This window comes from Phalacrocorax carbo, chromosome 18 (assembly GCF_963921805.1).
Source record: "Phalacrocorax carbo chromosome 18, bPhaCar2.1, whole genome shotgun sequence".
Lineage (NCBI taxonomy): Eukaryota > Metazoa > Chordata > Aves > Suliformes > Phalacrocoracidae > Phalacrocorax > Phalacrocorax carbo.
The window spans coordinates 7,027,147-7,049,825 of NC_087530.1; the positions used below are offsets into that span (position 1 = coordinate 7,027,147).

General features: G+C 44.1%; 2 protein-coding genes and 1 long non-coding RNA gene across 14 annotated transcripts in view; 1 reads left to right on the plus strand and 2 right to left on the minus strand.

The window, feature by feature from the left end:
- Positions 1-172: 172 nt before the first annotated feature.
- On the minus strand, positions 173-13,866 carry LOC135316172 (uncharacterized). 5 transcript variants are annotated; one of them, XR_010375609.1, is made up of 3 exons: positions 11,491-13,680; positions 10,908-11,026; positions 173-3,431 (listed from the first exon to the last, which is right to left on the minus strand). It is a non-coding gene; the product is annotated as an uncharacterized LOC135316172 (long non-coding RNA). The 5 variants fall into 5 exon arrangements; XR_010375608.1 differs by lacking the exons at positions 10,908-11,026; positions 11,491-13,680 and adding an exon at positions 13,731-13,866; XR_010375610.1 differs by lacking the exons at positions 10,908-11,026; positions 11,491-13,680 and adding an exon at positions 13,690-13,827.
- On the plus strand, positions 13,811-22,581 carry DYNC2I2 (dynein 2 intermediate chain 2). Its single transcript, XM_064468380.1, has 9 exons — positions 13,811-13,915; positions 14,621-14,875; positions 15,613-15,722; positions 17,477-17,634; positions 18,194-18,303; positions 19,051-19,218; positions 19,661-19,893; positions 20,704-20,861; positions 21,439-22,581. The coding sequence occupies exons 1-9, from the start codon at positions 13,838-13,840 to the stop codon at positions 21,675-21,677; spliced, it is 1,509 nt and encodes a 502-aa protein (XP_064324450.1). The 5' UTR covers positions 13,811-13,837; the 3' UTR covers positions 21,678-22,581.
- Positions 21,846-22,679, minus strand: part of SPTAN1 (spectrin alpha, non-erythrocytic 1) — a 51,538-nt gene continuing 50,704 nt past the window's right edge. For all 8 annotated transcript variants that reach the window (XM_064468379.1, XM_064468378.1, XM_064468374.1 and 5 more), the window contains one exon: positions 21,846-22,161. In XM_064468379.1, coding sequence (XP_064324449.1) covers positions 22,036-22,161 — 126 coding nt within the window. In that variant the 3' untranslated portion in view covers positions 21,846-22,035. The remainder of the gene's footprint in view (positions 22,162-22,679) is intronic.

Below are 22,679 nucleotides of genomic sequence, written 5' to 3' on the forward strand. Positions count from 1 at the left end.
ATTCTTGAAGTACCTGATTAAGGTGTTCCGCTAATGTATCTAAAGTTATGTAATAGTGAATTTTAATTGCTATACTGTTAAAAACATTCCCACAGTCTGTTTATCCTACCCTAAAACTAGCTATTATACAAGAAAACAAGAGTATTAATTATAATGATTAATATTAAAAGAGTAACTTTTAAAATATATTTAATTTTGAGACACAGAGTACAAACCTATACTTTCATGCAAAAAGAGAAGGCAGAAAGTTTTTTTTTTTTTTGGAGGAAGTAGTGTTCTTTCCCATAGTTACTTTCCTTTTTTCCTTGCATTCTTCAGTTTAGTGCTGGTGGTGTGCTGTCCCCAGCTTCCTAATAAACCTTTTGTCTTAACCCTTCCTTAGTTCTCTTCCTGTTAGGAGAATTATGTTAACATCAATACTTCTCCAATTATAGATCCTTTCACTCCAGCTGACCAGGTACAATTGCTTTAACAGCCTGTATTTTTTGCTTTTCAAAAGAGAGCCTCACTTGCACAGTTCAACTGCAGTCAACTTCTGGGTTCTTTTCGTAAATTATCTCAAAACAACAGGTGCTTACATGCTTTTGGGGCCTGGCTCAAAGAATTTGACAACAATCCACAGTATGATGCCCTCCCTGCACTCTCCTCACTTTACAGAGAAATGAAGTTGTAAAACTAAGCCACTGAGTTAGAGTAGTTGTTGAGCCCTAGGAATGATGAAAGCAGAGCAACTCCAGCAGCTTTTGCAGCTGAATTGATTCACTGTTTGTTCTTGCTGCATTGTGAACATGTACGCTCAGGAGGAACATGACTCAAATATTTGTGAAGAAGCAAGTAGCAGCACAACTCTCAGCTCAGTCTGAAGCTGTTCCTCTGTGTAGGTACCCCAAAACCTGTGTAGTTTTATTACAAAGGAAGGAAAATAATATCTAGATGGTATAAAGCCTTGTTGCTACATGCGTTACCTGCTGTTAGAAAAGATTTCCAGAAATGAGATGTGATGCTTATAGCTAATATGCAACTGTGTTTAATATCCCTGATACTCTAAGAAAAAATAATAAAGACTCAGAGGTTTAATTTATAAGTATTCAGTTACCTCCCAATGCTTCTTTCTAATGTTTTTTATTATCTGGAACTAACCTCTAGGACAATTTTAGTCCTTGAATAACTGTTGAGGGGTTAAAATGCACAGTTATAATCCTATGATGTAGGGCGGGTGTGAATGTATTTAGAGAAGATGATGTCCTCCTCCTCTCATCTTGTAAGACCTTTCTCAGCTCTGATGGCATTAAACATAATAGAGCAGTAACATATTTTTCTGAACTATCCTGCCCAAATAGCTGTGCTGCCTATATCACAAATAGCTCTTTTCCCTGCTTCACTCCAAAGAAAAGTATTCCTGCTTTTGTTTGAACTTCAGGTTTTACGGTTCAAGTTGCAAAACTATACTCATGCACTGAGTGTGAAAGATGCCACACGCAGTAATCTGGTGTTGACAAATCAGGGAGTTAGATCTTTGCAGCCTTCAGGATGGCAATGACTTTGTCAGATGAATGAAGAAAATATGTACTAGTTTTCCTTTATGCATATTTGGATATATGGGAGGGGGGTTGGCAGCAGCTAATCATGATTAATGGTCTTACAGTTTACATAGAGTGTAGCAGTAACTGTATGTTTTTCTCAAGAACTGAATAAACAGCTTCATAAAGATAATCTTGTATTTGCTGCTTGATGTAAAAGTTCAGATCTCCCAGTATTTCTTCCCTTAGGTATGTTAATACAAGACAGAGACATAATTGGTAATCACGCTTAGTTTCTGGAATGTCAAGTCAGCTATAAATTTTAAACACGAACCCCCATTAAGCAAGTGAAATATGAAAATGTGCTAAATCCTCTTAAATACAATGTAATGAAGTGTGGAAAGAAAGAAGAGTACATTTCCTTCTAAGTACTTCTGCAATGCAAAATGGGCATTTGTAAAATCATGCAAGTCAATATAAATAATAGCAACTTACGTTTTTATAGCCTTCCATCCCAAAGAATCTCACAGCCTTTACAGAAATTGTTGTAGAGAAATATAAGACAAGGATCATTTTACCACTGCTGAAATGCAACCAACTGCTTAACAATTGTACATCTATGCTGGGAGCCCGGTCCTCCACAAAGAACTTGCAGACTTGGGCTCTGTGTTAGGAACAAAGATTCCCCCTTGGAGTGCAAGACAAAATTTTGTAGAATATATGAAAGCTTTTAAATTACTGAATACACCAGGGAGTTGAAGGCTGCACAACATCTCAAGCACACAGAAGCTTGTATTTGATAGTAAGGTCTGACTGGCATATCAGTGCTTACTCTAAGCAGCAGGCAGAGACACACCAGCTGGTTTGCTGCGTGTAATCAGTTTGACAGCCCCCAGGAACTGCCGAGTCTCCGTGACCCTAGAAAGACAGTTTGGCACATATATTAAACAGTCAAATACCTCCCCTCCAACTGTTTGTCCATCTCCACTAGTCACAGACCTTCCCAGTCAAGCACTCACATTAGAACTGAATGTTTAGATAATGACAGAAGAATCTTCCATGTGTCCTTACAGTTGTTGCAGTTTAAACCCTCAGATGAAAATACTTCTGGGCTGATAACTGCTTTTGGAGCAGGATGGTGGTTCAGTAACACAGACGACAGGGAGTGCCTAATAGTACGTAGTTGAATAAATTAAGTGGGGTTTTTAAAAATTTATTTCTATTATTTTTGGTAAAGTTCCCATTAGTCATAGTTGCTAAACCTGATTTTTATTTTTTTCTATACCAACATTTTTAACTTACCAATGCACTTCCTTGTAATCTATGAAGAGCTGGATGGTCATGTAACACGTGCTCATTCCCACATATTAGAGACAGAGACAGTCAAAATACTCTCAAAAATCATAAAAGAACTTCAAAGTCAATGAAAACCAAGACACTTCTGAACATAAGACATAAGCTTTTCAGATACGTGGGTGCTTAAGAATGTTTTGCTGCTATTTTTCACAGAAGGTGTACAGCTGTGAATTTTGTAGGGAACTGAACTGATCTGATCCCCAGAATATTCGGGGAAGTTGTTTATTGGAGAATTCTCTTGAAGTCACATTCTGCATCGTGAAATGAAGAGTCCCTGCCCAGAGAGTCATTTGATTGCGGGAGTTTCCTGCCCTTCTTGACTTTCTTTCAGAATTTCTCTCTCGGACATCGATGTTGTCCTGTTACTTGGCTCAGATGGAGCCCTGTGGCTGTGAACTACTGATCGACTGTGCCAACAGACACATACAGAGATGCTGTTATAAATCCAGCGCTACTGAACTGCAACTTCTAAAAGCAAAAATGTTTCATATCAGCTTGTCCAGATGTGAATATCCATCTCCTCTTCCCCAAGGAGTTCACAGTCCAAGATGGGATCTGAAAAGTACAAAAGTTTTGTTTGAAAACATGTATTGGCATATGCAAACGCATCTCTTCACTATCTGCAGGGCATTAGAAGGGCAGATACTTAGATTTACTTCATTGATGCATTCAAACAGTGGATGTCCAAAAGCTATCCATAGGGAAACACAATTTTAAGTTTTGCAGGACAGTATTAGAGCCAATCCATCCGGCACTGAGGCAATGGAAGACTTCAACCAAGCTCAATACAGCTACAGTTTCACAGAAAATGTCTGAAAAACAAGATGCTTATTTGGAATCATCTGGTGATTAAATGTGATATGTGTGGTTGGCTTTGTATTTACCTTTGAGGCTTTGTTTTACTATATATAGTCCTGCGTAATGAAAGCTTTAAACAGAGGTTGCTGGAAAAACTGACCACTTACAAGAAGTATTCCTAGGCAGAATGATCAATCACAAATAAAAACACCTCCAAACTGGAATGCTGCAGTATTTATACTTGGAGTTATTCTGGAATAGCTGTGCCAGCCAAATTTTTAAGTAGAAAGCCCTGAAATAATTCACAAAGGAAGCGGCTACTAGTCTTCAATTTCCTTCAGGGGTGCTCTGTCTGAAGAAAGGCTGTAATTTCCTCACAGCTAGGGCAGAAGCTCTAGAGCTCTAGAGTCTTTCTAATGAGACACAATAGATATGGATAAAAATTCACGGAAGCCATAGTATTATAAATGTATACGAATGCTGAATTGAAGTTTTAGGGTAACTAAGCAGTAGAGGTAAAGCAGTGTTGAGGTCTAGGAAAAACTATACTTCATTCTCCTGCAAGGAGATTTTCAGATGATCCTCCCTCTTCCCCACTCATGGGAAAATTAAGAGGGAGCCAACTTTTCTACAAAGTGAATTTATAAACCTTTGCTTTCCAGGATTTTAACTCTGGCCAATTCCTGAAACTCTTATTTATCATCCCTTCAGTCCTACACAGGAAAACTCTTGCTGAATCTTAAACAAAGTTGAGTAACGCTTCAAGATTTGGTCCCTCAGGAACAGCAGCAGAGGCTAAAATTACACACTATGCGTATTCCATTCTTGTTACCAAGTGGCAGCTGTTTTTGTGGGAATCATTAAAAACTTCCCTTGTTATGTAGAGCACTATCTTATTTGAACTCTCAGGGGGAGTAACCTCTGTTTTTATCCAGAAACTATCAGATGAAAATAAACACACACAACTTCCTCAGTGAAGAGCCAGTACATTATTTACAATTCTGTAGTTTCAAGTTGGCATTATTCAAACATTTGCAGTGTGTCTTGAGTCTTGTGTAGGAGTGTAGTGACAGAAAAGGTGAAACAAAAGAGGAAAATACACAGGGATCTGTCATATACAGATTTTGCTATAATAATACATTGTACACATTATTCTTTTCATCTGAGAATGTCAAAGCCCATTAAAAAATATAAAAAGCTCTGTGAGGAAAGTAATTTTTTTATTGGTAGGTTAACTGAATGCCAGAGTAATCCAGAGTTATTCCTCATTAGAGCTGGAGACAGAACTCAGGAATAGAATGAGTCTCCAACTTCAGCTACATAAAATGCTGCACGAGTTGCCAACAATGAAGATCTGCAAGTGGAATTTGGTTAATTGTGTCAGTCTGTAGGAATGCTTATTATTTTTTGGTGCTACAATAGCTCTGGGAGTCCTGAGAGTTCTGCGACTGTGATCTCTGCGCAAGGTGCTATGTGAACACAAAGCAAAGAGCTGGTTCTGGCTTGGAAGAATGTAAAGTCTTTCAGGACATAGTTTGACAAACTACTTTTGGTAGAAGTTCCTACTTATGCATTCCCCACCATCCTCCCCTCTTCCCCTTCACACTGTCCCTGAACTGTGCTGGTGCAGGGTTTTTTTTCTGTAGCCCCATGTTAAATTGAATCGGGAAACTGATTTCAATTAGAAATAGTCCCCATAAAAACTATTGATCTTTAACTCAGACTAGTACTCCGATCCGGTTCCCTGGTGCAGATGCGTGAACGGTGTTACAAGAAAGGGACCCAGGAAGGCAGGAACGAACAAGGTAAGGGTAAGGAACACATTGCACAAGCCTTGCTTACTTAGAGGAGGTGTTTGTCAAACTGTGCCCTTAACTTCGCCTAACCATAACAAGGTTGCAGTTGTAACCGGTGGGAAAAACCAGCTTTTTTTGTGTGTGTGAGTTTTGTTTAAATTAACACAAGCAAGTGGAATATATCAATAAAGAAAATAAGCAGATCTGCCACCTCAGGTGATACTGTAGAAGTTTTCAGAGTAGAATTTGAGATAATTGACAAAAAGTCATCCTTCCCCTTTCAGATTCAAAAATAACGTCTCTCAGAAACACACAAAGGAAATAACCTTTAAACCCAATGTCTGTTTTTGCAGTGGTATGACTGGAAAATAATTGCCTTTACAAAGGGGGGGGGTGTAAAACAAAGTAGAGACCATTTCCCTCCCACCGCAGTCGTACATCTATTATCTGACTCACCACTTCTGGGATTCCTTCTGGCAGCACTGGCTTTATTGCACTGAAAATTCAAGCATGTGAAAATATTCCCTATTTTCAGGTTACTTTGTTCACTGTTTCGTTCAGGTCAGTATTCCTTCCTTTAGAGGTTTGGAACTAAACATTCAGCAAGTGCTGGATATTGCTGCTGTTAAGCCTTGTGAGAAGGACCAGCACAGGGGAAAGGAAGGGGGGAGGGAAGGGAGAAATGAAAGGGGAGGAGAGTCCATATCTGAAGAGAGATTCCAGACTAGAGAAATTTTACTGACATCCATTCAGTATCCAGCAGGGTCTCCTTCAGGGGCTTTTGCTGAGATCCAAAGCCCCTTGCAATTCACAGAGGCATTTACATGCAACGTTGCCCTCTGGGAGCTAAGGTATAACTGTACTCCTGGATAATAATAACAAAGAATACTATCAGACTTCTATTGAAATGTCAACCAGGCACTACTGTTGTAAAGAGTAACAAAGAGATGCTAATATAATTAATTATGAAGCCTCAGTACCCTCATTAACACATCTTTAGTGCCTAGATCTTTGAAAATCAGCTGTATAAAGTGACTGTCAGAGTTAATTCCTTATAAATTGCCTCCTGTCACATCCCAGCACTGCAGCAAGTTCTCTCAGGCCTTGTTGATGCTGAGAAATCCGTTGGGTGTTTTGGTTTTTTTTAGTACTGATGCAGTTTTACTGGTGTTATTAAAGGTATAAGCTGTTGCATAAGCAGGAGTTTGCCAGGCTAGAATAGAGCAAAATCAAAATGCCTTTAGCCAACCCAGCTTCCACGACTGGTAGCATAAATAGGAAAAGTTTCAATCAATTAAATGGAAAACTAAGGACAAAAGAAAAACAGGAATGAAAGGTGTCACATAATTTGGCGTTAAAATGTTTCCAGACGTTTTTTTAAATTGGAGGATTGCAGCCAGTTTATAGCTCTCCCTCCTCCAACTGCCTTTACGACAGCATTTCAGCTCCAGGCCTCATTCCAGTGCATTCTCCCGCCCCACCACTCCCGCTTACAAATATATATTTCAATAGACTTAGGCTACATGGAGTTCCAAAACCAGCGTGTAATTGGTGCAATTGTCTTTTACACTTCGCCCTAGAGAGCCACATTCATGCCTTCTTAAACCCCGTTTTGTCATGTTTTCACTCTTTTTTTTTTTTCTTAAGTTAGACTGGCGTCAGTACTTGCGTTGCAAACCCTGCATACACACTAAAGAAAGAAGTTACACAAACTGGCTATACTGGTGGCTCATTCAGTTATTTCTGAGTACCAGAAATATTTGAGGCTACTATCCTGTCATTTTCCTAAGCTCCCCTCTCATAAAGGCAATAAAATGATTATTGAAAATCATTGGGCATTATCTGTAGCAGTCGAAACACACTGATGCATCCAATTTGTCTATACAACATATTCTGCTTCCCTTAATCTTCCATATGCTTTTGAGAAGATGATAATCTTTCTGACGTGCATAATTTTGTAAAGTTATCTCTGTGTGCGTTTGTATAATATGCTCCAGGATCCTTTGGGATCCTTGTTATACTTGGGATAACAGACCAATCAAACCAGGATATTTTTATTTGCCATTTCAGAAGCGGCTTTCACACTGAGCCTAAGATGATTTTGCAGGTCTAGCTAAACTGACAATATGCAAACCCTCTAAAAAGAGGTGAAATTTCTATCAATAAAAGGAGTCCTTGCAAATTGGTCTTTCCTACTGTATTAGCTCTAACGTCACAGTAGGAACATTATTTTAGTCTCCACTCCTAAATTACACATCTGCACCCCAGTAAAGCTATGATGTATTTATTGATCATTGCGTATTCATAAAAATCATGTATAAGAAATGAAAGTAGCATGCTTGAAATTAAGTACACGTATAGATTTCTGATGAACTATCATGCAAATCATGAATCAAGAACTATCATGCAAATTCTGCTTGCGTTACATAAGTATAAATCTGATGTTACGGAGTGGAATGTAACTACTTATTTCTGAATGCCCTTTTTTGAAACAACACTTCTGCAAAGGGCAGCCAATTCTATTCGGATGAATAATACCTGTCTGCAGTGCTTTGTGAGATAGCCAGCTGCCTTATTATGTCAATTAAAATTCCAACAACTGCTTGAGATACTGTAGACATAGTATGAATTGATGAAGTGATGCACAGAACAGAAATAATTTTCAGCCACACATGGTTACTGACTATGGGATTAATTTAAGGGATCTCAGCATTTTCTTCCATGTTGTCAGCGCTGCAAAGCGTCTGCTACCTTTTAAGAGTGGCATGCCAGATTGTACTTTTATTTCTGCGATTAGGTGGTGGGCATGCTGGTATGCACGCAGCAGGAACTAGAGGCTGCTGAGTCTAAAAGGAGAGAGACACTGCCAGTCACCTTGTTGACAGCATCAAGCCTCTGTCCAAGACAGAGGCTCCCAGCTGCCACCGAGTTCGGAGCGCCACGGCAGCCAGGAATTGGGATCCTGAGCCTTTCATAGACGCCTTTCTCGATATGCCATAGCTCCTGGCCCTGCGCCGGCTCTTGCTTGCCATTCAAAACCCGCCGGCGTGGTGTCCCTGCGCCCCTGTGGTGGTAGCTTGCTGACACCTGCCACAAAGCAAGCTTTCCCTGTGCTCCTTCCCATTTTAGTTACACTCAGCTAAAATCTTTGTCTTATTATTATCAATGAAGGAATGAATTTGGGATAGCAATACCTGTGCAGTGCAAGAAATCATCTCCATAATATTTAATAAGGACCCCCCAACTCTAATTCTACAAAGCATAATAGATCTTTGATGGATAATGGAGATGGATTCTTTTTATAACATATCATGTCTCTAGGTGTAACAGAACTTCAGAAATGAGGCAACATGTTTTCTGCCTAAATTGAAAGTAAGGTGTTCAAAGCAAAAAGGGCACAGCACTTGCAGGGACATTTGGGAGGGGGAACCGGGAAAATGAGGTCAGAAATTAGAGAAAATGCACAAGCCCTTTACAAATGGCACTGGAGAAGCAATAGCTGGAGGATTCACACAGCTTGAGGTAACACACTGAGTCCACACAAGGACCTGAACCCTCATTAAGCTACCGAGCACCTGGTTGTCTACAGGGACACTGTGTTCTCAACACTGAACAGCTGTGATGGCCTTTCTTTCCTTCAGGCTTAGTGAATGTGTGAATACCTGATGTTTTAAAATCACAAGTCTCTAACAAAAAGAAATAAGATGTACACATTAGCAATGCATTCACAAAATACATATTGGATATAGCTGAAACACCACTCTGCAATTTAGGAACTTGGGTCCTGTTCTTTCTTCTGCCATAAATTCCCAGCACGATTTGGCAAGTCATCTAACCCTGAAAGCTGAAATTTGCCCTGTCAAAAAAATGGCACCAGCAGTTCTTGACCTTGCAGAGATTTGGCAAGGGTAAAATAAATGCTTGTGGTATGTTCCAAGCGTGAGATGAGGAGTATCACAGGTAGCACCAACTTCAGTCAACTCACTAGTTCTTGGTCTTATATTTGAACTCCAAAAATCACCACCTACAGTGGCACGACAGGGTGCTGCTGTCACCAAAAACTTCAGGGAACGAGCTACACCAGGCTATCAACTAGAAAGGTGTCCTTTTAAATAATGCTGCAGACATAAGGGGCTTTCCAGTAATTTTCCTTTTGGGTAGTATCTCTATTTTTCTCTAGAGATGTTTCCATTTAACACGAGCCTCAGTGAGACTAGCTTCTAGATCAGTAGAGAAAATCACCTCACTCTAAAGGTTTAGTTCAAAGCTAAACAGTACAGGAATAACTGATCAGGTGTTGTCTGTACCCAAACAGTCACCACAAAGTATCATCACAAAGGCAGTTCAAACTCTATATTGCATACTCAGGTTAATTCAAAGGTGATGCACTTAAGTACCCAGACCTCGTCCAAACTAAATTTGTCATGCTAGGCTACACAGTAGCACACAGGTTTGAAACTAACAATCAGGGAAACAGAATTAGGTCATGCTGGTTATACTAGCTGGGGAGACGGGTAGGTTCTGGAGTGACAGATACAAACCCTTTTTATTGTTTGAAGAGTTTTGTTGTCTGGCTGTGTTATTGGTTTTGGTTCTTTAATAAATGAGAATACATAAATTCTGTTCATTGAACAGAACCATTAACAGGCAATAACTTTCATCCCATTTCAGGCCCGACTACCAACCTAAGCCCCAAGAGCTCTTCCTCATGGCCTGACACTCCACTCTTGTTTGAGCTACTCATGTTGTTTTCTTCATCCTTGCTTGCATCTGTCTGGGGTGGAAGGAATTGGGGGAAGGTGTAAAAGGGGAAGACTCAGCTATGTGTCTGTTTTGGGTAGAGGCTGCTGATTCTGCTCTCGGGAGCCTCAACAACTCAATTGGTTCATTCATCACAAAGAGAGCAGCTACTGCACCCACTAGTGGGTGAATTTCTACTGAGATGCACCTTAGAATATTTGTTTTGCTCCAGGTCACAGAAATCAAACCCCCAGCGTGCACATTTATTGTTACCTCTCATTCTTTTTTCTGATACTTTCTCCCCCAGTGCTTCTTCCCACACCACCTCTTTACCTCAGTCTTCCCTTGTTCTTGTTTGTTTTCTGATGCCGATTTGCTCCATTATGTGAAAGTGAAAACTTATTAATACTTTGTATCATGAAGCACAAAGAAGAGAAAGCACAGATCAGCACAGTAGTAGTAACAGCCACTTCAGAGAGACTTAGTAGCCTCAGGCGAGTAACAACCCTCCCCCAATTTCCCTGATTTTACCTACTTTCCAGTGTAGTGTTACTATGTTAAAACAAAGACATCTCCATATTGGACACTGCCATGCCAGAAAGAAAAAGCAAGATGTGATTTATTGAAATACTGTTGATATACTGAAACCCCAACAAATCAGAGATATTGGAATAAAGAAGGATTAAACTGCAATTACTTAGAACAGTCGTCTTCTGGAGCTGTTTGTGCCTTTCTCATCCTCGGGGAAGAAGTCCAGACATGCACCACGTTATAGGGAATGTGTGCTTCATTTGCAGTAACTTCACATATTACTTGCTAAAAAAATGATTTATTTTTGTTCTGTTTCACATATTAAAATTCCAGTTTCCTTATCTCACTTCGCTATCTCAGACACAAACTTTTCTCCTTAAGTTCCCTCTGACAAGTTATTTGAAGTTTCTAAATTGCAGTCTGCACTTAGCATTTTTAGTATCATGCAGACTGTATATAAATTCACACTTGTATTATTTACTCTACTATCAAACAGTAATACTCCTTGGCAGTTCCAGTCATACCAATTAAAGATAATTTAATGATGACTTAAGAGGGTCTATTTATAGATGATAAATCTTAAACATTAAGAACCTCTTAAAAAATACTACTCTACTACTGGGTTCAAATATTTAGTGTCAGTCAGGTTATTCAACACAAAATAAACTGAGATTAAAAAAATCCCCTTACTTCCTGCATTTAACTATTTGCAGTAGAAAACCTGATCCAGCAATGCCTGTTTTACTTACTTTTAATAGGGTTGTTGAATTTCAATAGAAAATATATTTATTTCACTCATGAAGGGACAGGTTATCTTGTCACTGTTTTGCATCTTCAAGCTGATCTCTTAAAAAAATAAGCATTTCTCAGTAAGCACTGTACTAGGATTTCACCAATAATAGCAGCTGAGCACTGCTTTATGAACTAGCAGTCTAGCTCTTGAATTAATACACTGAGGCAGAACAAGTATTTTCTCCAGAGAAGAGACTGGGATCCTGCTGTGACAAAACCAGTGAATTTTTTCCAATACTCATGTGCCTTTTAAAGCTGCTTGTAAACAATGTTTAAAACAAGGTGGAAACAGAAAGCTGGATGAAAGATGGCAAAGTAGTCTCAAACCCACAGCAAGAGACACCTGGTTGAAAATCTAAAGAGTTCTAGAGCTGTGGCTTTTGACATGTTTCACTTTTGTGAAAATTGGTAGAAAAGGACAGTGGAGTATACTTTGTCATTATGTAGTGTAGTTCACGTCCCGACATTTCAAACAATAAAAGATAAGCCGTACTGCAAAGTAGTACATAAAAAATACACCCTTCCTGGTCAATCCCATGGCCCATCTAGACCATTATTCACTGCCTCATGGCTATGACAAAAGAGGGGTGCCAGGGGCCAGCCTACAAGGGAAGGGGACTGTGGAAAGGGATCAGACTGGCATCCTGTCACTGAAAAGCAGTCTGCTACTGCCACTGTTGGAGCTGCAGGAGGTACCGGACTTGAACTCTGGAAATTCAGATTAACTCCTGTGCTCATCAGAGAGCCCATGGGGCTGAACACACCACCAGCCCCCCCCAAGAACGCATTTATGTTCTTAGCTGTGCTGTGGAGCATTGTGAAGGACCACACAAACCAGGTGAAGAATCACAAGAGATACACAGTATGGGGTTTGAAACCTGGAGGCTTCAGTTCTATTGGGACCTTTTCCCCTTGCTTTTGCAGGAGGTGCCACTTAACCTCTTTCTGCTTCAGTTTTGCTATCTGTAAAATGGCTAGAATAGTTCTTTACCATGAGTTTTAGGGAATCTTATTTCACCATTATTTATATTTTAAATTCCTCAGAACCACTGCACTTGGCTCTGACATAAATGGATGCACATGTGCTACAGCAGCACTACGTCCGTTCTCACGAGTGCCTACTCTGTATCGTGTAATCTTGATTTTTCACACACTAGCCAACCTCTTTCCCAGCAACAGCAGGAATAACTCCGCTGAAGTTAGTGCATCTGTGCCTGCTTATGCCAGGGCTAAATTTAGCCTGTGTGTTCATCACAAAGTTGTTCCAATGGAGTTCCAATTAGAAAAAAACCTAGAAGCAGAGTCATACCTGTTAGAAATAATTACTTAAGGAAACTTAAGGAAGCTGTGACACCCGTAAATGTTTCTGCAGACACAAGCAGCTCAATTGCTGTCCAGCTGCACGCCCACCGACAGGCAGATGTTGTACCAGGTTAACTACACCTCTCTGGTGGTCTCGGTTCCCGGCGAGAGAGCTGCCCAGCTCTGGCAACCCAGCTCGCATGCAGCGAGCGCGCAGGGAGGTTAAACAGTAATTCACCCACAGCACAAATTACCATAATTCCCTCATCAAAACCAGCGAACGTAAAAAGCAAAGTCAAAACGCGCACCAGGCTTTACACACACGTTTGATGTTGACCCCCCCAGCCCACTTCCTTAGCAAGCACAGGCTAGCCAAAGCGCCGTACTTAAACCTGGTTTTAGCATCACTAATAATTCCTCCTTCTCCTCCGGAGCGGAGGCCCGGGCCTGCTTCCGAGGTGCCCCAAGGGATCTGTCAGCGGCACCCCGCGACGGGCGCCCACGGCTCCAGAGCAGCCACCAGGGGAGCAGCTTGTACTGCCGAGCGCTGCGGGACTTTGCGCCGCAGCCGCCGAATTTCGGGTTTCTCCTCAAACACCGTTCCCCGCACGACGCGTCTCCCCCAGCGCCATCTTAACTCCTGGCAGCCCCCGCGCCCTCCCGCCTGTGCCGCCACTTGTGTGGCCTGGGGCGCGCGGCACGGCTGGGGCGGCCGAAAGGGAAGGAGAAGCCCCCGCCGGACCCACAGTATTAAAAAAAGTGCCGGCCGTGGCACCCGTCGGTGCCGGGCCCAGACTGCACTGCACTGCACTCCCCCACCCCACCGAGCCGCCGCCCGCCCAGCACAAACCCACCATGCCCGTCCCCAACATGGCGCCCGCCCGGCTCTGTTTACCGCCTGCAGGCTGGCGGCCCTGTCGCTCGGAGTGACGTCATCCCTCAGCGCCTCTCCCGTTTCCATAGGAACCGGCGGAGCGGGCGGTGGGAGTCCCTTTGGCCGCCATGTTCGCAGGCCGGACGGCGCCCGGCGCCGACGTGGAGTCGCTGTGGAGGAGCGCCCGGAGCGCGCGCTGCGAGCCGGTGAGCGATCCCAGGCGGCCCCGGGGCGGCCTCGCTCTTGTACCGCCGGGAGGGGCCGGGGCGGGGCGGGCTGCTTCTTCCCTCCGCCTGCTCCCGCTGAAGGGGCGGCCGGGCTCCGGCTTGCTGACCCCCCCGCAGGTCTGGCTGCTCCTGAGAGACACGGAGATCTTCCCTGCAGAGTGTGCATCCCTCCCGGGGCAGAGCCGGCGGGCCCGAGGTGCCACTCGCCGCCTGCTGGCTCTGCCCCTTCGCAGCATTTTACTAATGTAGGCCCTTTATACAAATTGCAAAAGAATCACACGTGCGGCTGCCACGAAGCTGGTGGTTTGGGAGCCGGTAATACTGTGCCAGTCATCACGTTCAGTGTTTTCTGTTTGCTCTGGAGGCTTGCTGCCTTTCTGTATTCTCTCATTCTCCCAGTTCCATGCTGTAGAGCACATGCCCTGATTCTGACTGACATTCGGGTGTCTCTGTCTCATATCAGGTCATGTTAAGGTCACAAATACATCACCAACACCCAGGCGGTTACGGAGGCACCCTGCTTTTAACCATGAACCAGAGGGGTGCAAATGTGCTTGCATGTCTCTATGAAGTGCCAAAAAGGGAGGATGCTTTGACTGTACTGTGCACCCTTCTTTTTTGGTGGTTGTTGTTGTTTGGTTTTTTTTCTGTTTGGGTTATAGAGTGCCTGTCTTTTTTTACTAGAAAAGCTGCCAGACTGAGAAAATTTCAACAGCAGAAACTGCAGTACAATCTCACACTAGCCGAGATGCTGGCGTGCAGACGGATCAGAGTAAAGATGCTGTCCAAGACTTCCAGCAAGAAGTCCAAGTAGATTACACTAGCCTTCTATCATTCCTTCAGAGAGTGGAGGATGGTGTTGTCAAAGAGCTAAATAAAAACTGGAAAAGCCGTGCCTTTGATGGCTTTGAAGTGAACTGGAGAGATCAGAATGAAACAGTAAGTTGACAGAATTCAGATCCTTGTCATTACCCAAGCAAAGCTGGTTGCAGTGGCTCTAACTCCTTAGTTTTATTTCTTACTTCTGTGATTGTTCTTTCTAGATTCTAATAATTAGAAATTACTAGTTATTTTCTCCAGCTTTCTCCCTTGCTCGTGGCCTGGCCTTGCTTGGTAAAATTGTTCTTGCTTGTGACTGTGTTGCAGCAGCTCTGTGAGAAGGAAGCCTGCAGTTGGGGCAGGCTTACCTTCAGCTCCCAAGAGCTCCTTTAGACCATGCCAGCCTAGCAGTTATCTTGGAACAGTTGCTGTCAGTGATTTGGCAGCTCTTCTTATTTAGATTATATTTGTTTAGTGTACAGTGCTCAGGAGTGGAAGCACTTTGTGTCAGTCAGTATGTGTTGGTACTTCAACATTGCTTGTGAAACTTAGTGAGTGCTAGACTTCCAGAGCTGTCGCACAGCCCCTGAAGTGAGCAGTCTGTGAGAGGTAATTAAGAAGTGACAGTTGGTTTGGTAGGGTCACGTCTTTGGGGTTTTTTGTGTTTTTTTTTTTTTTTTTCCCCTACAGGAAATTCCTATAGGAATTAAAAAACTTTTTCATGTATGTGTCTCTGCTACTGGGACAGAGGGAAAGCCTACGCCGTAACCATACAATCATATGTAGGGGCGTGCACAGCTCTCGTTTCTCTGTGTTCAGAGATTATTGCTTCAGTACTTGAATTTGATCTCTTCCAGGTGTTGTGTTTGCACACGTTGTCATACCCAGAGGCTCAGGATCAAAACCTACAGGTTACCAGCATCTCGTGGAATGCAACTGGCTCTGTTGTTGCGTGTTCATATGGTCGGTGAGTATCTGAATGGATTGAGAGCGCAGATGAGGTTGATGTGATGTCTCAGGCTGACCTGACTTTTAGATATGTTTGTTTCCTCTGCAGTAATAAACTAGATGTATATATACACACACCTTATGCAAGTTAAATAATTAATATTCTAAGAAACAAAATCTCAGGGCAGTCTTAAGTGATGGCTTTTATTCCTCCCATCTTCCCCCCTGCCCTGAAAATGAATGCATGTTCTCTTACCGATTTGTTTCTAGATAGATTCTGTTTGGAAAGAAAACAAAGAGCCGATGCACTTGCAAATGTGTGTGGGTGAGGTTGGGAAGTACGTGCTTATCTTCATTGAAGATCGTGTTGTTTTAATGTGGTCTCTCTGCACCCCGGATGAACCTGGAACGCATTCACACATGCGCGTGATGCCACAGACACGTGCTAACAAACATTTAGGAATTTCTGAACTGAGGGTTGGATAACACTTTTGTCTAATCCCATGAATATCTATAGCAGCCTCTCCTGTCTGTGCCCAACTGCTGCCCATATTCCTTTTTCCTTCCATACTGTTTCCTTAGGTGAAAAGCCCCAGCAAAAAGGGGATCCATGAGTGAATACATCAGGACGAGTAAAACAGGGCAAACCTGTATATTTCTTGCCCCTTCTGCTCTCCCAGTCTACAGCTGTTTTCAGATTAGCATGTGGTTTCTCCATCTGTGGTTACCCTCGGTAGAATTCCCTTCCGTGAACTTACACAGTCTGTGTGAATCTGTGTAAATTTTTAGCACCTACAACATCCTTTAATAAGAAGTTTCACAGACCAAGTACCCATTGGATGAAGAATTGCTTCCTTTATTTGGTCATATCTCTTACAATAAAAGAATTAAGAGCAGCAAATGAAGGCAGTAGAAGTCAGGCTCAAAGTAATTGCTTCCTGTCCCGGCCACTGACTGTTCTGTAGATCTGTCCTCCATATAGTCTCCTTGTAGCAAGACATCACATTGGTCAGTGTGATGCTAGTGACAGAATACACGTAACGCTTTGGTAGGTGTGCGATGAATGAAACAGAAATAACAAAGTAGAGTGGCAAGTGTGTCGTAGTATCCCAGAATAATAATTCATGAGCCACTTGTGGCCTACAAGTATGATGGGCCTAGGACTGGATTGAAATCTCTATTGCTGGGGTGCGTGGCACGATTTGTGCAGGGTCAGCAACACCATTTGGTAGTTGTGAGCATGTTCTCTGTTGCTGTGGAGGCACCTGGACTTCAAATCATGCTGCTTATCTCAGGCCAAGCACAACTCAGTAAGTCTTTTCAGCCCCTATCTGGCCTCCAGGTAAGATATTTCCTTGCTGTGGAAAGCCTGGATCTTTGAGTCCTTGTTTAGAGGAAGCGTGGTTTGCAACTCAGCCCGTTTGCAAATCAGCAGCAATTTGGTCTCCTTGGATTTTCATTCCCAAATACTCACAGCAACTTTCTGTATGTGCCCTCCAGAGTGTTCCCATTATTTGAATGGTCGGTAGGTCTTGGAATAGCAAATCATATCTGAGATTAACTTGCAGGCACTTTGTTCTCTAAGTACAGTCACACATGGTACGTATATAATAGCCTGCAGAGAAGTTTCATCACCTCATGATCCCTTCAGCTCAGTTTTCCTTCAAGCCACAAAGCAGCACATATAAATGACAAGTCAGGCACGACAGAGCTCTGCTAGACTGGGATCCTCCAAGGAAGAGACAAGGCAAGACATAGCTCTCTCTTCTTCAGGTTGGGTGCCGGGGACTGGAGCACAGAAAAATCCTATGTCTGTACCTGGAATCTGGACAGAAGAGGGTTGAATCCACAGCGCCCTGACGTGGTGGTGGATGTTCCCAGCTCTGTTATGTGCCTGGCTTTCCACCCCTCCCAGCCTTCCCTGATAGCTGGTAGGTTGCTCTTACCTCAGAGCCTATCTGAAATGCACCCTTATTTCCTTCAGCTTGGGTCATTTTTTTCTCTCTCTCAGCTCAGCCTAAGATTTCTTGCAGAAGTGCTGGTGTTGCAGCTTCTCAAACTGAGGAACTAAAGCTCACGAGCACTGATAAATGCACTGTTGCTTCTGGACTGGGAACTGGGACTTGCTCTTTCAGTGACATCTGTCTTTATATCATCTCCTCAGAGAGAGATGGTTGAAGGAAATTCAGCCCTGGGTGCAAGTGGGAAGAGCGTACTTACCTCAGTAGAGCAAGGTTCTCTTACACCAGAGCTGACTGTGCCCTGTGTGTAGCTGCCAGACCTCTGAAGCAGGTGGGCCTGTTTCCACCGGAGCTTCATGTGTGCATTTGTCACCCTTTCTGCTGAGGAATGCTCTTCCCAGAACGCTGGTCATACTCATTGGCAGTAAGAAAAGTTATCCCCAGTGCTGTTGTACTAACAGGGCAAACTGCCTCTTGTGGTACTCCTGTAACGCCCTTAGATGTTTTATTGGTATGTTTGGCCTTTCAGGTGGCCTGTTCAGTGGGGAGCTGGTAGTGTGGGATACTGGCAGAACAGAAGACCCTGTGATCTGGAGGACTGGGATGACGGATGACACTCACACTGATCCAGTCTATCAGGTAACAGAGAACATCTACAGTGGGCGCAGCTGGGGGAGGCGGGAGTTGCCATTGCTCTATTTCATACCTTCAGTTCATAGTCACCGTACTGGTGCTTTACCTGAAGCTCTCAGACAGGCTGCTACGTTTCAGTGGTTATGTTCTCTTTTGGTTGGCTGTTTCTTCCCAGTTCTAGCTACTGAACAGGTATTTGCTGAACAGGACACTTGCAAGTAAAAGTAATGTCTCTCCACTCAGGATAAGAGAAGAGAAAGCCTGTTCCCATGCTGTAACTGTTTCTTGATAAAGGTGCAGCCAACAATACTTGTAGTGGTTTAAAAATGTAAGCAGCAAAACATGACTGGTTGTTAGTTGGAAGCTTAAAGCTACATGAAGGGTCCCAATTTGTCATGCAGTCTGGCTTCCTTACGTGTTTTTTTTTTTGTCCTTCTGGGGTACTGTGACTCCAGGCACTCTGTGTACCTTCTCATCTGAAAGTCAGGAAAATGCTGCTGTTGAGAGCTGGGTGGAAATGTTATAAATGCCATGTCTCAAGAGCAGCGGCAGGTGAACCATAGTCACTGCAATACGGAGTTCAGCATTTCTCTCCTAGTGTCTGCATCTGTGTGCCAGCTCCCAGCAGCGGCTGGTTTGGCACCAAGGTCACTGGCCTGGCTCTGCTCCTGTATTGTTGTGGCAGGTCAGGGGCTGCTGAGCCTGGGCTTGGCAGCCGTGACAGCCCACCAGCATGAGTGCCTTTCGGAACAGGTTAACTGGTTACCTGACGCCAAGCACAGAAACCACGCCCAGCTGTTGAGCGTGTCGACGGATGGGAAGATCCTGGTATGGAGGGAGGATCGAGACGGTCGGCTAGCCTTGGCCAAAGGCTTCGCCATGGTGGCTCAGCAGATCCCTCGCAGCACTCAGCTGAAGAAGGTGAGTTCAGCAGGTTGAAGAGGGATGATTTGACAAAACTGCTCTTAACTCGTGAGCCCGTGTGGCAGAGCTCACTTTCCACATGCAAAGGGCCAGGAGACGCCCCTCCTGAACATTTGCACTAATCCTTGATCCCCAACTCCTTTCCCATGTTGAACTCACCCCTTGGAAGACTGGCAACAGCTGAGGTTTTGCCACACTCTAAAGAGAAGCTGCTGGGATGGAGAAGGGAACTTGCTTATATTAATTCACATTAATCCCCTTGTAGGAGGCTGCTGCAGCAGTTAAAGGCTGAGCAATGCTACAACCAGCGTAGCTGGTGCAAGGGGTGCAGCGAGCAGCTTGGTGGGTCCCTGGCAGGCCAGTTCATGCCCCTCCAACGGTATGCGCAGTTCACTGGAGCCCCCAGCTTGCACAACAGCGGTGTCTGTTTTTCTCTCAGTTCGCCTGGGGCGAGGCAGCTGTGGGGGTGACCTCGCTCTCTTTTTCACACTTCGATCCCCATGTGTTCGTTGTTGGTGTGGAAGGTGGCTATTCCCTGAAGTGCTCCACTGCAGCTGAGACGCTGGCTCTTCATCGGACGGGCAGTTCTGTTCCACTCAGGGCACCAGCGGAGCTCGCCTTCTCCCCGCACGGTGGGCCGGTGTACTCTGTGAGCTGCTCGCCCTTCCACAGGCAAGTGCTGTGCAGTGACACCGCTGCTGCATGTTGGACGTAAATGACTGCCTGGCTCTACATGTGCATTTTTCAAATAGCCCCCGGGGGTGGGGGGTGTGTGACCGGGAGCACCTGGCATCGGGAACTTGATCAAGTAACTTCCTGTCGTAGGAGAAACAATGTCCCTTGGCGCCGGTGAAGCTGCCCACTCGAATATGCTGCGTGTGGGCACAGCACAAGTACCAAACTAGCGTTTGTACTCAGGCACAGAACATTAGCACCCTCCTTAGATCATCTGAGACATGAATATTGAAGAGCAATTTAAAGACAAGGGGTGGAGCTGAATTGATTTATCAGTGCTTAAGTGAACTGCCCATCAGAAACCTTACTAGTAGCTGCCCGAATTTAAAGCAGAAGCTCACCTTTCTGCCTGCATTTACCCACCGCCCACAGAAGAGGCCCCAAGCCATTTCTATGAAATGTGCTGACAGGCCAGGGCTGCGCTGAATGTGCATGAGACAAACACGACGCTAACAATGCCCGTCTAGACCAGCAGTTCTCAGGCAGCTCTGGCCCACAACTCCTTGGCGCCCGGTGGACAACAGGAGCCCTCATTAAACTTAATTGAGGGCAGTAACAAAGCTGTGGCCGTACGAACCACATCCCAGGGTACAGCTTGGACATTGCTGCTTTAGGAAACACATTCAGACCTTTGCAAAGCTGTAATATTGGCCAAGATTACACTCCTTGACTGATTTTTTTTTTTTTTGTTCTGTATCTTTAGCAATAAATCCCAGAAAGTTGTTTCTTGCTCCCTCCTTCCCCCAGGAACCTCTTTCTGAGCTGTGGGACCGATGGACAGGTTCACTTGCACTCCATGTTGCAGGCACAACCCCTCGTCTCTTTTCAGCTATCGAAGAAGTACCTCTTCTGCGTACGCTGGTCTCCAGTTCGACCGCTGGTCTTCGCAGCTGCGTCTGGGGAAGGCAAGTAACAGCAGGGCCTATTCTCAGACATAAAATTAAGATTGTTCTGGGTATTAATTAGTACAAGTCAATTGTACTGGTTAGCATTTCCCACAAGCAGAGATCAATGACCATTGTTCGTACTGTGCAGTAATGGAGTAATTTCTAACTCGAGCAAGATCACTTCAGTCACTGTTATTTTTCATGTTTGATCACTTCTGTTGCTGCAGCCATTTACAGGGCTATAATATGGCAAGATTACTGTGGCTAAAATTTGTTTCCAGCTTCCTTGTTTCTGACATTTACTTCTTAGAGCTAATGGTTTAAACCAAGAACTTTCTCCCTAGAATATAACCTGAACAGTTCTGAGTTAAGGAAGGGAGATTTCAGGAAGCTGGTTTCAGGTCTCCGACAGCAGGATAAATCTGCACTGTTTTGCAGCGATGTCGGATACCTGGCTCAGCCTAGACACCATCTGAGGGAAGGGGAAACAGGTTAAAAAGAAAAACTCTGAAGTTCCAGACTAAGCAGATGCTCATCTGCTGTTAAATATGAAGTCTGTTGCCATAAAGGTGCAATAAATGTTTCTGCTTTACAGGAGCTGTGCACCTCTTTGACTTTGAGAAGAGCTTGCAGAAGCCTGCTGTTTCCATAAAGCAGGCTGCGGGTGAAAGCCCCGTGTACTGCTTTGAATTTAATGTCAAGCAACCTCAGCTCTTGGCAGCAGGGGATGCTGCCGGTACAGTCAAAGTCTGGCAGCTGAGTTCTGACTTCACTGAGCAGGGACCCAGGGAAATTAATCATCTGGAGCAGCTGGCGAGCGAGATCACGGACTGAGGCAGCGACACAACCAGCCACGTGAAGCTTGTTACTGCACCAACTCCAGGGAAAGTTGCCTGCTCACCTCTTCCACAGCATTGGCCCGTAAAACACGCGTAACCCTGACAGCTGGAGTTTCATCCACATAACAGTTAAATTAGCACTTAGCCATTAAACACAAGATGATGTGGTTCGACCAGTAACTTTTATTGAAGCACACTGCAATGTTTGTTTTCCCTAAGTTTTAAGCTAAGCAGTTTAAGGTTACATCATAAAGTAACATTGATTATTGTAGAGCACAAAGAGAGACACATGCAGAGCTACAGTCAGCAAACGTGAGCATGTTCTTTGCATCTTCCGGTACTAGTGTTTTAGATCAATTCACAAAGAGTGAACGCGTAAATTCTATGTAGTCGTAGGCAGAGGGAAGTTCTCTGCCCTTGCCGTCCATGTAGGGCTTCATGTGAGAAATGCAGTAATCGGCTTGTTCCCGGGTCAGGTTCTGAAAGACAAAGACAGCGCGGAAATGGAGACGGGCACTCCGAGGCTGCGCACGGGGCGTTTACAAGCAGCCCACCCTTTCCCAGGGGCTCCCAGCTCGGAGCAGGAGCCGGAGCAGCAGGACTACACCCGGCATGGAAATGCTCTCGCTGTTGGCACTACTTGGTTAGGGCTTGGAAGGCCTGACCTGAGTCTTCCCACCAAAGAGAACAGGTAACTGATACAAGGGAGCAGCGCAACCTCTTTATTGCTCTGCCAGCTGGTGGGATTCAGACAGGAAAAACTTGCTGTCTTGGCAGGGCTGTGAGAGGGAGGAGATGTTCATACTGCGTAAGCTTAGATACAAAAGTTTCTCCTTTGAATCACTGTCTGGAGAAACATCTCCCTCTAGTCTCCCAAACGATTAAAGGAAAAGATGATATTCTGAGGATAGACAGTGAATGCACCCCCTTCTCAGGCCCTTGAGTAGCTCTTGTTTTACTCAACCCGCATAGTTCTTCGGCATTTAAAGCTTTTCCT

Excerpts from the sequence above, each read along its gene's own strand:
- DYNC2I2 (XM_064468380.1), top strand. The coding sequence starts at position 13,838 with ATGTTCGCAGGCCGGACGGCGCCCGGCGCCGACGTGGAGTCGCTGTGG. Across the intron at positions 14,876-15,612 it reads GGAGAGATCAGAATGAAACA|GTGTTGTGTTTGCACACGTT; the intron begins GTAAGTTGACAG and ends GATCTCTTCCAG. Across the intron at positions 17,635-18,193 it reads CCAGCCTTCCCTGATAGCTG|GTGGCCTGTTCAGTGGGGAG; the intron begins GTAGGTTGCTCT and ends TTGGCCTTTCAG.